A 15,645-nucleotide genomic window follows, 5' to 3' on the forward strand; every position below is an offset into this window, starting at 1 on the left:
GCTTAAACCAGCTTCACCAGCCTGGTTTAAGCTGGACATAGCTGGTTTTGGCTGGGCTCCCAGCCTTCTAGGTTGGTCAAGCTGGTTTTAGTTGGTCATGGAAACCAGCCTGGAAGTGGCCAAAACCCCTCTAAAACCAGCCTGGTCGACCAGCTAAAACCAGCCAACCAGCCTAGGCTAGTTTAAGCTTGATTTTTCAGCAGGGTTGTTATGCAGCAAGGCCAGAGATTGTTGTGTAAACTATGAGTTTATGTAAAATTAACTTTAATGTGTGATAGGAATAAAACATGATCATAAACGAATGATTTCTCCACTCAAATGAGTGGCGGCTTGGACCCGGAAACAGTATTACATACGTCACTAACACGTCACCACTTAACAAGCGGATAGTGTGAGACTGAATACGGCAGACAGAAGAGAGAATCATGTCAGATTCGGAGGGTCCCTCTGAAGGGATTAGGGCTTAGGGTTGAGCCTTTCTGAATTGAATGCAGTGTGAAATTGTGAAATGGAACACGCATTGTGAGGACTAGGGGGCGGTCCTCACTATCCTAGGTCATATATGGACGCGCCAGCCCCGCGTGTATTTCCTAAAAGCTCAATTATTTAGCTTTAGACCACTGATATCTTGATTGTTAGGGAAATATTTGGTTGTGAGACAACTATTTGACAATCTCGAAGCTGAGGGTTCCGAGAAAATCGCCTATAAAGTAAAGAGCATCTGCAGAAGGAGCCGCATTCACCCTGAGCTAAAGAAGGAGGAGTGTTTTATATGTATCCAGGATATAAGCTTTTACATTTAAATCATCCATTTCTGTGTGGAGTTTGCATGTTCTCCCTTTGTTGGTGTGGGTTTCCTTTGGAAAACAGGCGGTACAGGTGAATTAAGCTAAAATTATCCGTAGTGAATGAGTGTGTGTGGGTGTTTCCTAGTGATGGTTTGCATCTGAAAGGGAATGCGCTGTGTGAAACATGTGCTGCATAAAGCTGCGGTCACACTAGAGTTTGTGTGTGCGAAATTATGTTGTGCGGTGCTGCGAAAACAGGCGGGATTTAACAAGCTTATTAGACATTTTAAAAAGCGAGCGATTGCTCCATGTTTTAAATTTCTGTCCAGAGAGGTCATGTTTTGATCCTCGATTGTCTCCACGTGATGCGATACTTGACGCATAACCCCGCGTTTCCGGTCTGAATAGAAGTCTATGGGAGAAAAAGCCCAGTGTGACTGCAGCTTAAGTTGGTGGTTCATTCCACTGTGGCAACCCCAAATTAATAAAGAGACTAAGCTGAAAAGAAAATGAATTAATTTTAATCCGTTAATCATACTTGAAGATGTTTCTGTGCTGCTGCGCATCCCTGTGTGTGTAAAAAGCAGTGTGTATGTGCGTTTTAGTGTCATTAGCATGCTGTTTTAAATTTTAAAAATGTTAGAAACTTTGCCAGTAACTCACCAAATTCTCAAATTTTATTGCAGGCAATGCATGATACTAATAGTAAAAGTACGCTTTGATAGATTTACGGAAACACACTTACAAAATGTCTTCATGGAACTTCATCTTTGCTTAAAATTCTAATGATTTTCACATAAAATTAAAATAAATCTATAATTTTGACTAGATACTGTTTGATTTTTGCCTGTTCTTCAATTTATTATCATGCAACATAAGATCCAGGGTCCTATTATGGATATAAAAAGTTCAATAGGCAATGCAGTGGTGCATAGGTAGTGCTCTCGCCTCAGCAAGAAGGTCGCTGGTTCGAGCCTTGGCAGGGTCAGTTGGCGTTTCTGTGTGGAGTTTGTGTGGGTTTTCTCCGGGTGCTCCAGTTTCCCCTACAGTCCAAACCAATGCAATCTCATGGCAATTCGTAACTTTGATTTAGTGGCTAATTCGTATGAAATTCGTACGATCTAATTCATACAATTTAGTACGATTTGCTCATCACTCAATGACGGTTGGGGTTAGGTGCCACGCCTCCTTTTTAAAATCGTACAATTTTGTACGACTAAACCCGTACGAATTAGCCACTAAACTGGCAAAACGTAAAATACCTACGTTTTCTCGTGAGATCAGGCTGGTCCAAACACATGCAGTACAGGTGAATTGGCCAGGCTTAATTGTCCGTAGTCTATGAGTGTGAATGAGTGTGTGTGGATGTTTCCCAGTGATGGGTTGCAGCTGGAATGGCATCCGCTGCGTAACACATGTGCTAGATAAGTTGACGGTTCATTCCACTGTGGCGACCCCAGATTAATAAAGGGACTAAGCTGAAAAGAAAATGAATGAATGAATGAAAGAAAAAGTCCAATAATGTAAATGCTGTAATTGTCCAAAGAGAACGCTGTGCTGTTGTGTTTTGGAAAAACCCTGCTTGTTTTCCTAAGTCGGTCTCGAACACTTATCTGAAGGTCAGCAGATTCACTTACCAACACATCATTCCAGTCCACAAGATAAACTTCATAACATCCACCACTGCCAAGCCCGATGCTGGCATCAGTCCAGCACACCGGGATGAATTTAAGAGGCTATAAATCAGCACACAACTACAGTACAGCTTATAGCAGCCAGACTGCGAGGGATTTCACAGGCACCAATCCTGACAGCTAAATCTATGTTTACAGTCTCATTAGCATACTGAAAAATGAAATCGGATTAATAGCACCGTATTCCCTGCATATGCACACTCAGAAATAAAGGCAAACTCTGTCACTGGAGTGGTACCTTTTTAATGTCCACGTGCAGCCTACATGTGGACATATAGTACACTTTTGTACCTTTGTAGTTGACTTTTGTTCCTTTAAGGTACTATGAGGTACACATTTGTACTTTTCAGGTATTGATATGTACATTTAATGACCTGCTAGGAACAGAAATGCACCTTTTGGAACAGGACCGCACCAGTCCCAGACTGTAAACCTTTATTTCTGACAGTGTGTAGATTATATTAATAATATGTACAATGACTGTTTTTGATGACGTAAGAGAGGTTAAAGATGAACACAAAGACTCTTGATGAACTCTGGGATCCTGCTGAAGGCTTTCTTCTTCATTCCAGATGACTTTATTAATCAGTGATGTGAGTCATGTCAGAGATGTATGGATGCAGTCCTCCAAGCTCATGATGGAGTCAGACACAATATTCATTCTGTCTCCACTGCAGCAGGACTTTATATTCTATACTGGACATTATTTCTGTTCAGTGATGAGACTTTAGTCTGAGCAGAGTCAGACCGCACTGTCCTCATCAAATCAGTCAACATCAAGACATGATCAGATTTATTGAGCTCAAACCAGCAAAATCTAGAGGCCTTCACCTTTCATAGAGACACTTCATCATCAAATCATCAACTAGAAGTCCAGTTAGTATTTGTTATTGCTAAAACTTGGAAAACCACAAGACTTTTGTCGTCAGGTAGTGTATATATAATACCAAATATTTAGAAAATTATATTATTAAATTTGCAGAGATACCATCATTGAAACGGTTTACGATAATCAACTAATTGTTTAATCCACTCAATGCTGGTTTTGCTGGTCTCAATGCTGGTCTGTAGCAGCAATGAGACCAGCAAAACCAGCATTAAGACCAGCAAAACCAGCAAGACCAACATTGAGACCAGCAAAACCAGCTTTAAGACCAGCTATACCAGCAAGACCAACATTGAGACCAGCAGGACCAGCATTAAGACCAGCAAAACCAGCATTGAGATCAGCATCAAGACCAGCAAAACCAGCATTGAGACCAGCATCAAAACATACCTTACCAGCATATGCTGTTTTTCAGCAGCTTTACAGAACAAACATGACTGCTCCCTGCTGAAAAATCCAGTTAAAACCAGCCTAGGCTGGTTGACTGGTTTTAGCTGGTCGACCAGGCTGGTTTTAGAGGGGTTTTGGCCATTTCCAGGCTTGTTTTCAGCCATTTCCAGCCTGGTCTTAGCTGGTCAGGCTGGAAAAGTGACCAGCTTAAACCAACTAAAACCAGCTTGAACAACCTGGTTTAAGCTGGACATAGCTGGTTTTGGCTGGACTCCCAGCTTGGCTAGGCCAGTCAAGCTGGTCATCTCCCAACCTGACCAGCTAAGACCAGGCTGGAGATGGCTGGAAACCAGCCTGGAAGTGGCCAAAACCCCTCTAAAACCAGATTGGTCGACCAGCTAAAACCAGCCAACCAGCCTAGGCTGGTTTCAGCTTGATTTTTCAGCTGGGTGAGTTTATTTGATTGGACATTTCTGCATTTATGAGGGAAAAGCTTGCTTGTGGATGTGACAGACGTCAAATTAGCACTTGTGTGACTTTGCTGGATCAATTATAATTGCTTTAAAACACTGACAGAGACATTTGTGAGTGTCTTTACTGCCCACACAAAATAGGAAGGGTTTCACTTATTTGCTGAAAACGTTATATTTTTTCATGGCAAGGGTAATATCTGCATGGAATTGCTCTTGCATCTTAAATAAAATGTCTCTATTTTATTTGTGTAACCCTCGGTACACAAATGTATTATAAGATTTAATCAATGGACCAGATGCTCAGAAGTCTAAATTCCTCCAAAGAGAGAGAAGATACAACAACAGTGAAGGACTCGGACACAGAGGTAAGAATATTAAAAGATTGTATTGTAAAATGTTCACAGAAATATAAAATAAATAAATAAATAAAAATAAATAAATAAAACAAATTCTAGGTTTTTTCACACTTATCTAATGACCTCAATCTTATTTACACTCTCTAATAACACTTCTCTTTCTTCACAGGCTATATCACTAATAAGGTAAGTTAATATTGTTGTTTTTTCTGTTTTTCTATTGTTAAGGCTAATATTATATTTTGGTTACTATTATAACAATAATATAATATTAATATGCTAATAACAGTACTATATTAAAGGTTTGCAAATGTAAGTTAATAATACAATATTAAAATTGTATTATTATTTAACATATAATCAAGATTTCCCTTCTTAAATCAGTTAACCTCTCTCTATAAAGATTCAAAAATTTCAACGAATGAACACTCTAAAGGAACAATGTACAAATAAAATAAAAATGAAAATAAAACATTCACTTAAAACATTTCAAAATGTTCCAAAAGTCCAGTAAAGGTGATAAACTTTCAAAAAGATTCTTTTGCAAAACAACTAGGTTGCAAATTCAGTTCCAGAGATCCAGGATGTTGCACTTGTGAGTGTGTTGTAAATTTACACTCCTACCATGACGTTGAATAGGTTTTACTTTGTATCTTTTCAACAGGTGTATCCAAAGAATCCACTCAATGGGAGGCTCGCCAGTCCAACTCCACAATGAGACACGCCGATGGAAGTTGAGACAATCCAAATCCAGAAAAGAGTTCAAACTTCAATTAATTCGAATCCAGAGCAGATCACATCCAGCAACTGACGTCAATAGAGCATCTCACCGATGAAAAACCAGAAGAAGATGCACAAACGAACAAAACCAAACAAAAAAAAAAAACCTGGCCTTGAAAACACAAGGCCAAAGAAACCATTAGCATTTTACAGTGAATGCATTAACTCAGCTTAACACATTTCTAAATAAACAGCAACAGTAAATAACCATGTATATGCTTCTCTCTGCTGAATTTCTGTGTTTTTCCTATTTCTCTCTCCTATTTGGCATTTTCTTTTTATAAATGACAGCATTTTACTCTTTCACTTAAACTTTACACAATCACTTGTATAATACTCTGTATAATACTTTGTTTTTACTAGACCAGACAAATGGTTAATTAATGAAACACATTTTTTTTGACACTAGTTTAAATCATGTTATAATGAATACAATAATAATTAATAAAAACACGAACTCACCAAGGAAACATTCAAAATCAAAGCGAAAAAAATAGGAAAACTCCAGGTGGCACTCGTGTGCAGATTTCACTCTCAGAAACAAATCTTGTTTTTTTCTTCTCTCAATCCTTCATTAAAAATATATAATTGAAATCATGTCAGCATCTTATTAATGGTCAATTTTCACAGTTAATACGCATTAAAACATTAAAAGATGTAAATCTAATAGTTATATTACTTTTATTAATATAACAACTTACATCTCTGCTTTCCCTTGCGAACACTGAATCACCATAGCAACGGTAAACACAAGCTAACAGACAAGCGAGATTTGTTATTGTTTGGAAAGCTGATCTGCTGCTATAGTGTAAGGCACGATGATGTCATTCTAAAGCACTATTCCCTTGAATGCTGTATAATACTCTATTATAAATTATTTATATAAGTAAATAATTTTAATGTATATTATTTAATCGAGTATTCTGCCAATGTTTTTTCCTCATATTTCTATTTGCTCTATTGCTGTATACTACCCACTAGTAACCTGGGTTACACATTCCCCCCCTGAATTCAGGCACGTCCTCGGGCATGTACGGGGTTGGGTTGTCACTGCAATTGGAAAAGGGTCTGGCACAACAAAGGGCTGATCTCTAGTGAGTATGGGTTCTTCTAACGATGTGGTAAAGGCAGAACTCAGACCTTGTAGTAAGGACTGAATGACTAGTGTCAAGGGATTTCCTAGTTTATGATACTCAAGCTTATTAGGAGGTCTACATTGCCTTTTTGAGCGTCTAGGGCCACTGGTATCTAGGTCTTCATCCACTATTGGCTGGTTACTTGAAACATTTCTGACATGAGGATTTTGATCATTAGAATGGGGTACATCAACAGGATCTAATTCAAGCGCCTTTCTATGGATCTGTACTTCAACACTATTTCCACTTCTTTCAGGTTCAATTTCTTTGGGGTCAATATCAGCAGGGTTCAGCACAGGTAAGAAATTCTCACTGACATCATCTCTTTGATTTTCAGTTAAGTCTTCTTCTAATCTGGAATCAGGTAAGGTTTCTTTTTCAGGGTTCACCACGACAGGGAGTGGTTCAATGGGCTCTATGCCAGGTAAGTTCCTTACAAGCACAGGACTTTGTGATGAAGGTAACACAGTCGTTGTAATGGATTCCAACTGGCGTCCTGCATTTCTAATATATAGAGAGTCATCCTCAGATTCTGACTGATCACTCATTTGATGTTCTTTGGGAGCATATTCTAGAGCAGAGCTAGACCTAGTTCTGGGCTTACGTTGAACATTTGGAGGACTCATTTCTTCAATTTCATTTTCAGACAAATATCCACAAGGTCGAAGTAAGTCTCTGTGTAAAGTTCGAACTGGACCGGTCTTTCCGTCAGGCTGGACTACATATACTGGGAGATCTCCAGCTTTACGGATAACTACATAGACATCTGGTTCCCATTTGTCTGCCAGTTTGTTCTTGCCTCTTAGCCTCAAATTTCGCACAAGGACTTTATCTCCTACGTCAAGAGTAGAAACAACCACATGTTTGTCAAATCTGCGCTTGTTACGTTGGGCTACTTTTGCAGAGTTTTTGATGGCAATTTCATAGCTCTCTCTTAAACCTTCTTTCAGATCTTTTACATACTGAGAGTGGGATTTGGTAGAACGATCCACAGGTAACCCAAAGGCTAAGTCGACTGGCAGCCTGGGCTGTCTACCAAACATAAGTTCATAGGGAGTGTATCCTGTTACATCATTTCGAGTGCAATTGTAGGCATGCACCAAAGGCTTGACAAACTCCTTCCAGCACGACTTCTTTTTGTTTTCAAGAGTACCCAACATTTGGAGAAGGGTCCTATTGAATCTCTCCACTGGATTTCCTCTTGGGTGGTAAGGAGTAGTTCTCACTTTGTGTATACCTGCGACGAGACATAGCTCTTTGATGAGGCTTGACTCAAAATCTCGTCCTTGATCACTGTGCAGTCTTTCCGGAAATCCATAATGTACTAGAAAGTTTTCCCATAAACATCTAGCCACAGTCTGTGCCTTCTGGTTTCTGGTAGGCACAGCCACCGCATATTTGGTGAAGTGATCTGTAATAACTAATATATCTTTGGTGTTACTCTGATCTGGCTCTAAAGACAAGAAGTCCATACAGACCAACTCCAATGGTCTGGTAGTCTTGATGTTCATCATTTCAGCTGCTTTTTCAGGAAACGCTTTTCTACGTACACATCTCTCACATGTCTTAATTTTCTCTTCCACAGATGATGACATTTTTGGCCAAAAGAATCTGGTTCTGACAAGGTCAAGTGTCCTCTCCATGCCCATGTGTCCCATATCATTATGGAGACTCTTCAACACTGTTCCACGTAAAGCTACAGGTAAGGCTAATTGATAGTGAGTGCTTTCCTGATCTTGCTTCTTCCTATAAAGCAATCCATCCCTTAATTCTAATCTGTTCCATTCCCTTATCCACAGAGTAACAGCAAGCGACTGGTCTTTTGAACTAGAAGGTTTTTCATTCCGCTGTAAACAATCGATAATGAATTTGAGATCAGGATCCATTCTCTGCTGTCTCTTTAACTCCTCGTTAGACAGGTAAGGAATGACTGGAAGACCATGCTCATTTTCTTGTTCAAACGCATTTGGTAATACATCTGCATGCAGGGCTAAGGACTCAACAAGGGCAATGGAAGGGTTGGAAAATTTGCATTTATGTGAGGAATTTCCAATCTGATGTCGATCACAGATGGCTTTTATGGCCTCTGGGAGGATAAGAGAATCTTCAACTCCAAATTCATCTAAATGATGAAGGGTAAACTGTTTAATTCTCTCTCTCTCTTTCTGAGATGCAGGGTCATCTAAAAGCTCACCATGTGGTCGTCTTGAAAGGCCATCTGCATCACAGTTTTGACTTCCAGCCCTATACTGGAGCTTGAAATTGTAAGTGGACAGACTTGACAACCAGCGATAACTGGTAGCATCAAGCTTTGCAGATGTCAGAATGTAAGTTAAAGGGTTGCTATCAGTTACGACCACAAATTCTGTTCCATACAAATAGTCACTGAATTTAGATGTGACTGCCCATTTAAGAGCTAGAAATTCTAGCTTGTGAGCTGGATACCGGCTTTCACTTCTTGTCAACCCTCTGCTTGCAAAAGCAATGACCCGCATTTGTCCCTCTTGTTTCTGGTATAAGGCTGCCCCAAGCCCAGTGGTACTGGCGTCAGTATGCAGAACATAAGGAAGCTTTGGGTCTGCAAATCCCAGAACAGGTGCAGAGGTGAGTTTCTCAATAATCATGTCAAAGGCCTGTTGACAGGGCTGATTCCATCTGTCTCCGAATTCCTTTTTGGGGTCCAGATATTGCTTATTCTTGTTCTCTTGTAGGTGACGTTTTTGAAGAGGTGGATACCCTACTGTGAGGTCATTAAGGGGTTTGATTATCTTGGAATAATCCTGAATGAACCTCCTATAGTATCCAGAAAATCCCAGAAAAGATCTTAATTCTTTGAGATTTCTTGGTCTTGGCCAGGTTTTTAGGGCCTCAATTTTCACTGGATCAGTCTCCACTCCATTTTCTGATACAATATGACCAAGGTATCGAACAGAAGTCTGGAAAAACTTGCACTTTTCAGGCGATAGCTTCAGTCCATATTCTTTGAGCCTTTTCAAAACGTGCATCAGCCTTGATTCATGCTCTTCTAAACTTTCAGAGAAAATGATCAGATCATCGATGAAGACCAACACCTCTTTTCTATTCAAGTCACCCATGCATCTTTCCATCAGCCTTTGAAACGTACTTGGGGCATTGGTAATGCCTTGGGGCATCCTATTGAACTCCCAGAACCCCAAGGGACACACAAAGGCAGTTTTACTTTTGTCAGCTTCCTCCATCTCAATCTGATAATATCCTGATTTTAAGTCAAGGACAGAGAACCATTTCGAACCAGTTAGTGCTGAAAAGACCTCTTCCAGATTTGGCAGGGCATAGGCATCTTTAATGGTTTGTGAGTTCAGCTTTCTGAAGTCAATGCAAAGACGGACAGAATTGTCTTTCTTTCTTACAACTACTATGGGGGAGGCAAAGGGGGATTCTGACTCTCGGATGATTCCAGCAGCTAACAAGTCTTGCAAATGTTTTCGTACTGCATCAATGTCCTGAGGATGTATGGGTCGAGGTCTGTGTTTGAAAGGAGTCTCATCATTAAGCTTTATTCGGTGAGTGACTTTGTTTGTATGTCCATAATCTAAGTCATGCAAGGCGAATACTTCAGGCATGGAATTTAATTGATCTATTATTCGTTTCTTCCATTCAGGTGTCAATGGGGAATTTTCAAAGTCAAATTTGAGATTGGAACCAGCAGAAAGTTCTTTATTCACAGTGCTGGCATTTACTTGCCCACTCTTTATTACTTCTTGGACTGCCCGCATTTCAGCAATTATAGTTCTGGGATAGATGGTAATGTCGGTCTGAGTTTCATTCCGTAACACAACTGGTAACTGTTGATGCCTTTTGCTGGGTAAGGAATGCAAACAGCTGGCAACTAGCAAACCACCAGGTAAAGCGGGTGAAGTTGGTGACTCTAGAGCTACACATTTCCCTACATGAGGACAATTAACTAGAACATGTCCATCAAGAACCACTGTACATCCTGCAGGTACTACCTCTGGAACATGTCCCTTGAATTTGATACAGCCCACTACATCAGTACTTGCTTGTTTGTATCTTGCTTCTAACACTTTTTGCACTGCACGGTAACCATGGAAGTTAGATTGAGGAAAGGAAGCAGATTGTTGGACATAGTTGCTGTAAAGAGCATCTAATGAATTTGTGCCAATTAGAACTTGGGGAGTGTTCATCAAATCTGGGACTACCAGGGCTAAAGTGGGCACTTCTGTCTCTGTTCCAAGGAACTCTCTGGGAAACTTAAGAGTCAATTCCACATATCCAAGATAAGGCACTGTTTGACCATTTGCCCCTTCCACTTCCAGCAAGTTATCCAATGATTTAAGTGGACAATTTGATAAATTCTCTTGATAAAATGACCAGGGAACAGTAGTTACTTGGGACCCTGTGTCCAGAAGGCAGGAAACTCTTTTATTACCAACAGTTATTTGGGCAGTACACTTCACTCCCACTAATCATCTTGGTAAATTTCTCAAAGGGAGTGCGTCACACGCATTTTGGTTGAACAATTGTTTACGTTTCTCAGGGCAATTATTATTTCTCTTAGTCTCTGTATGCCCCTCTACAGAGACCGTCCTCAGTTTAAAGGATTCATTATTGCTACTTGTTGGGTATCCCACTGGGCTTGTCGCTCCCGTAACTTGCGTTTTTTCTCAGCAACTTTAGTAGGGTCAGGAGCATTACTACAGCTGCTGGCAAGATGACCATCTTCCGCACATCTAAAACAATACCCCGGACGAGGTCTACTTTCAGGTAGTTTACTAGCTCTGTAACAATCTGTTGCTCTAGGTTCAGGCAGCAAGTTTCTGGTGCGGTTTCTATACATATCAGGGGCAGTCAGTTGAACCTTTAAATCAGCAATCTGTTTCTTTAAGTCAGCAATTTCAGTTGCTTCTACATCACTTTTAATTTTTTGAGTGGCTGTAGTTTGCATGGCTGTAATCTGTGCCTGTAACTCAGTGACAACATTTCTCAGCTCACTCACTTCATCTGGTTTTGCATTTTTTTTCTTATCTTTCTGGCTTGAAGGCTTTTGCAGTGCAACAACTTGAGCTTGAAGTTCACACACTTGCTTTGCGAGAGATGTGTCAGTTTGATCATCCTGCGTTTCGCTTTGGTGGGCAGATATCTGGTGAGCTGACAGTCTGAATTTCGAGGGGGCAGGATAGTGTTTATTTAGCCCTAAATGTTTTCTCATTCTTTCTTCTTTAGAGGCATTTTTATCTTCTTCTGTACGGATAAGTACTACTAATTCTGCAAATGAAGGAGGAGTGGCTTTTCTCCTTTCTAATTGAAGTTCAGCAATGAGGGAACTGTCCCAACAGCCGCGACAAAACTGCTTTAGAAGATATCGGTTTCTCTCTTCTTCAAATATCCCACCTCGTCGAATAGCTGTGCTTAAGAGTACTTGTAATCTGTGCAGGTAAGTTGAAGGCTTCTCACCATTGTTTTGGAAGCTATTCATAAATCTGGCTAATAACTCATCTCCGTCTTCTACAGAGCCATATACAGACTCCAGCAATTCCAGATATACTGCAGGTAAACTGTTAGGGGAGACATGTTTAACAATATCTGCAGCAGGGGGAAGCAGACTGTCTATGATTCTTCTGGCTCGATTTAAGTCAGATATAGAAGGATCTGTCAGTAGGAGATCAACACTGGCACGCCAAGTGTCAAAGTCTGGCTCATTAACAGGTCTAGGAATTTTTCCAGAGAAAGATCGGAGGCGAAAAGAGGTATGGTGCATTGGAGCTGTGTCATTTGTGCGGACAATATGCTCAACTACTACCTTTTGCACGCTAGGAGGATCAATTATATCCATGGTAAGTGCTGGATGGGATGACACTGTTACTGTGGGTTTAGTACTTCTATGGTTAAGGCTTTCCTTGGACAGGTTTTTTGAATTTGTTGACTCAACTTCATGAAATGGTGAAATTCTAGATGAAGGAAAAGCTGTTTGTTCAGTAATCACACTTTGTGATATGACTGGGGACAGCAGTCTATTTGGTAAACTGACTGTGCTACGATCAAGTATTTGAGAACGTGCTGCATTTGGAAATTCAAGATTTTTATCCAAAACAGGTAGTGATTCAGCATGAGAAGGGCCAAATTTCATCTTCAGTAACTCTGTTTGGAGTACCTCCTCAATCGATTTCCCACTAAAACTAGCAATGTTTTGCAATTCCTCCAGATATCCATTAGTAGCACTATCACTAGCAATATGGGAATAAACGCAACTTAAAGCACGTACCATGAAAGTGGTACTTGGGTTTGACATACTAACTACAGTTAAAGGCAAAAGAGGCATCAATGTTTTCATCGCGGAGTTATGTGTAAACTCTATGATAGCATGTCGATGAAACTCACAGTCAGGGTCATCAATTAGAAGATGTCGGTTAATACTACCATATCTTAAAAGCCATGACTCTAAATCTGAGTCTGTCTCAGTCAGTGTCATTCCACCCACAATCACTGTTTTTGAGATATCTACATTCTCTTTTTCTATGATATCCATGACGTTAAAGTTCTCTCCGATTTGTAATACTTATAGTGAACTCGAATACTGTAATTAGACACTGTTGTTGCAATCTCTCTCCTGGCTGGCTCGCCACTTTTTGGTATGTAACCCTCGGTACACAAATGTATTATAAGATTTAATCAATGGACCAGATGCTCAGAAGTCTAAATTCCTCCAAAGAGAGAGAAGATACAACAACAGTGAAGGACTCGGACACAGAGGTAAGAATATTAAAAGATTGTATTGTAAAATGTTCACAGAAATATAAAATAAATAAATAAATAAAAATAAATAAATAAAACAAATTCTAGGTTTTTTCACACTTATCTAATGACCTCAATCTTATTTACACTCTCTAATAACACTTCTCTTTCTTCACAGGCTATATCACTAATAAGGTAAGTTAATATTGTTGTTTTTTCTGTTTTTCTATTGTTAAGGCTAATATTATATTTTGGTTACTATTATAACAATAATATAATATTAATATGCTAATAACAGTACTATATTAAAGGTTTGCAAATGTAAGTTAATAATACAATATTAAAATTGTATTATTATTTAACATATAATCAAGATTTCCCTTCTTAAATCAGTTAACCTCTCTCTATAAAGATTCAAAAATTTCAACGAATGAACACTCTAAAGGAACAATGTACAAATAAAATAAAAATGAAAATAAAACATTCACTTAAAACATTTCAAAATGTTCCAAAAGTCCAGTAAAGGTGATAAACTTTCAAAAAGATTCTTTTGCAAAACAACTAGGTTGCAAATTCAGTTCCAGAGATCCAGGATGTTGCACTTGTGAGTGTGTTGTAAATTTACACTCCTACCATGACGTTGAATAGGTTTTACTTTGTATCTTTTCAACAGGTGTATCCAAAGAATCCACTCAATGGGAGGCTCGCCAGTCCAACTCCACAATGAGACACGCCGATGGAAGTTGAGACAATCCAAATCCAGAAAAGAGTTCAAACTTCAATTAATTCGAATCCAGAGCAGATCACATCCAGCAACTGACGTCAATAGAGCATCTCACCGATGAAAAACCAGAAGAAGATGCACAAACGAACAAAACCAAACAAAAAAAAAAAACCTGGCCTTGAAAACACAAGGCCAAAGAAACCATTAGCATTTTACAGTGAATGCATTAACTCAGCTTAACACATTTCTAAATAAACAGCAACAGTAAATAACCATGTATATGCTTCTCTCTGCTGAATTTCTGTGTTTTTCCTATTTCTCTCTCCTATTTGGCATTTTCTTTTTATAAATGACAGCATTTTACTCTTTCACTTAAACTTTACACAATCACTTGTATAATACTCTGTATAATACTTTGTTTTTACTAGACCAGACAAATGGTTAATTAATGAAACACATTTTTTTGACACTAGTTTAAATCATGTTATAATGAATACAATAATAATTAATAAAAACACGAACTCACCAAGGAAACATTCAAAATCAAAGCGAAAAAAATAGGAAAACTCCAGGTGGCACTCGTGTGCAGATTTCACTCTCAGAAACAAATCTTGTTTTTTTCTTCTCTCAATCCTTCATTAAAAATATATAATTGAAATCATGTCAGCATCTTATTAATGGTCAATTTTCACAGTTAATACGCATTAAAACATTAAAAGATGTAAATCTAATAGTTATATTACTTTTATTAATATAACAACTTACATCTCTGCTTTCCCTTGCGAACACTGAATCACCATAGCAACGGTAAACACAAGCTAACAGACAAGCGAGATTTGTTATTGTTTGGAAAGCTGATCTGCTGCTATAGTGTAAGGCACGATGATGTCATTCTAAAGCACTATTCCCTTGAATGCTGTATAATACTCTATTATAAATTATTTATATAAGTAAATAATTTTAATGTATATTATTTAATCGAGTATTCTGCCAATGTTTTTTCCTCATATTTCTATTTGCTCTATTGCTGTATACTACCCACTAGTAACCTGGGTTACATTTGTAATTAACTGGACCTATGTGTTAGGCAGATGTTTAAGAGAGTTTCCTTCCGGTCTGCTCGTGCCCTCGTCACACAGTCAGCGAGACTCTCAGTGAAGGGAATCCCGCGGAGCTTATGGTCTGCTCCTCTAATAGTAGGCTGTGTGTGGATCTGCAATGCAGTGCAGGTTTCCCCAGCTCTCCCTCCCTCTCAGACGGCTATCCTCTGCAGTCTGTGCGCTAAAATCCTCTCGGTGTGTTGGGTTTCCGTTTACCGTCGCTTACAGGTGAGTCTCCACAGAGCCACAGCGCCCCCAGCAGAGAGGAAAACACACTGCACCAGACTCGACTACACGGACTGAATAACAATCGACTCAAGATTTGAATTATTGGTTATTTTATAAGTTGAACAAAGTAAAATTTGGTTAATTTTTTGAAAGATTAAACACGTGATTTAGCAGTTAACACATTTATTATTCTTAGGAAGTTGTTTGTACATTAGAACAGATCCAGTCACATTACAAGAATCTATAAGCATTATCAGCAATAAAATACGTTTTCTTTTCTATTAAAACATTTTTATTTTAAAAGTTCTCAACATTACTCAAAATTCAAAAGATATTGTGCTAGTTTAATTGGTGTCCA

The 15,645-nt window shown here is 39.0% G+C and overlaps 1 protein-coding gene across 2 annotated transcripts; it reads right to left on the reverse strand.

The window, feature by feature from the left end:
* Nucleotides 1-11,091: 11,091 nt before the first annotated feature.
* Nucleotides 11,092-14,759, reverse strand: LOC141380260 (uncharacterized). 2 transcript variants are annotated; one of them, XM_073937662.1, is made up of 3 exons: nucleotides 14,725-14,759; nucleotides 14,486-14,592; nucleotides 11,092-14,136 (listed from the first exon to the last, which is right to left on the reverse strand). In XM_073937662.1, the coding sequence occupies exon 3, from the start codon at nucleotides 13,027-13,029 to the stop codon at nucleotides 11,092-11,094; it is 1,938 nt and encodes a 645-aa protein (XP_073793763.1). In that variant the 5' UTR covers nucleotides 13,030-14,136; nucleotides 14,486-14,592; nucleotides 14,725-14,759. The 2 variants fall into 2 exon arrangements, with proteins under 2 accessions (XP_073793763.1, XP_073793762.1); XM_073937661.1 differs by having other exon boundaries at nucleotides 14,486-14,749.
* Nucleotides 14,760-15,645: the final 886 nt, after the last annotated feature.

This window comes from Danio rerio, chromosome 22 (genome assembly GCF_049306965.1).
Source record: "Danio rerio strain Tuebingen ecotype United States chromosome 22, GRCz12tu, whole genome shotgun sequence".
NCBI classification, from domain to species: Eukaryota; Metazoa; Chordata; class Actinopteri; order Cypriniformes; family Danionidae; genus Danio; species Danio rerio.

What these genes read in the sequence shown, in the direction of transcription:
- LOC141380260 (XM_073937662.1), bottom strand. Translation starts at nt 13,029, where the DNA reads ATGGATATCATAGAAAAAGAGAATGTAGATATCTCAAAAACAGTGATT.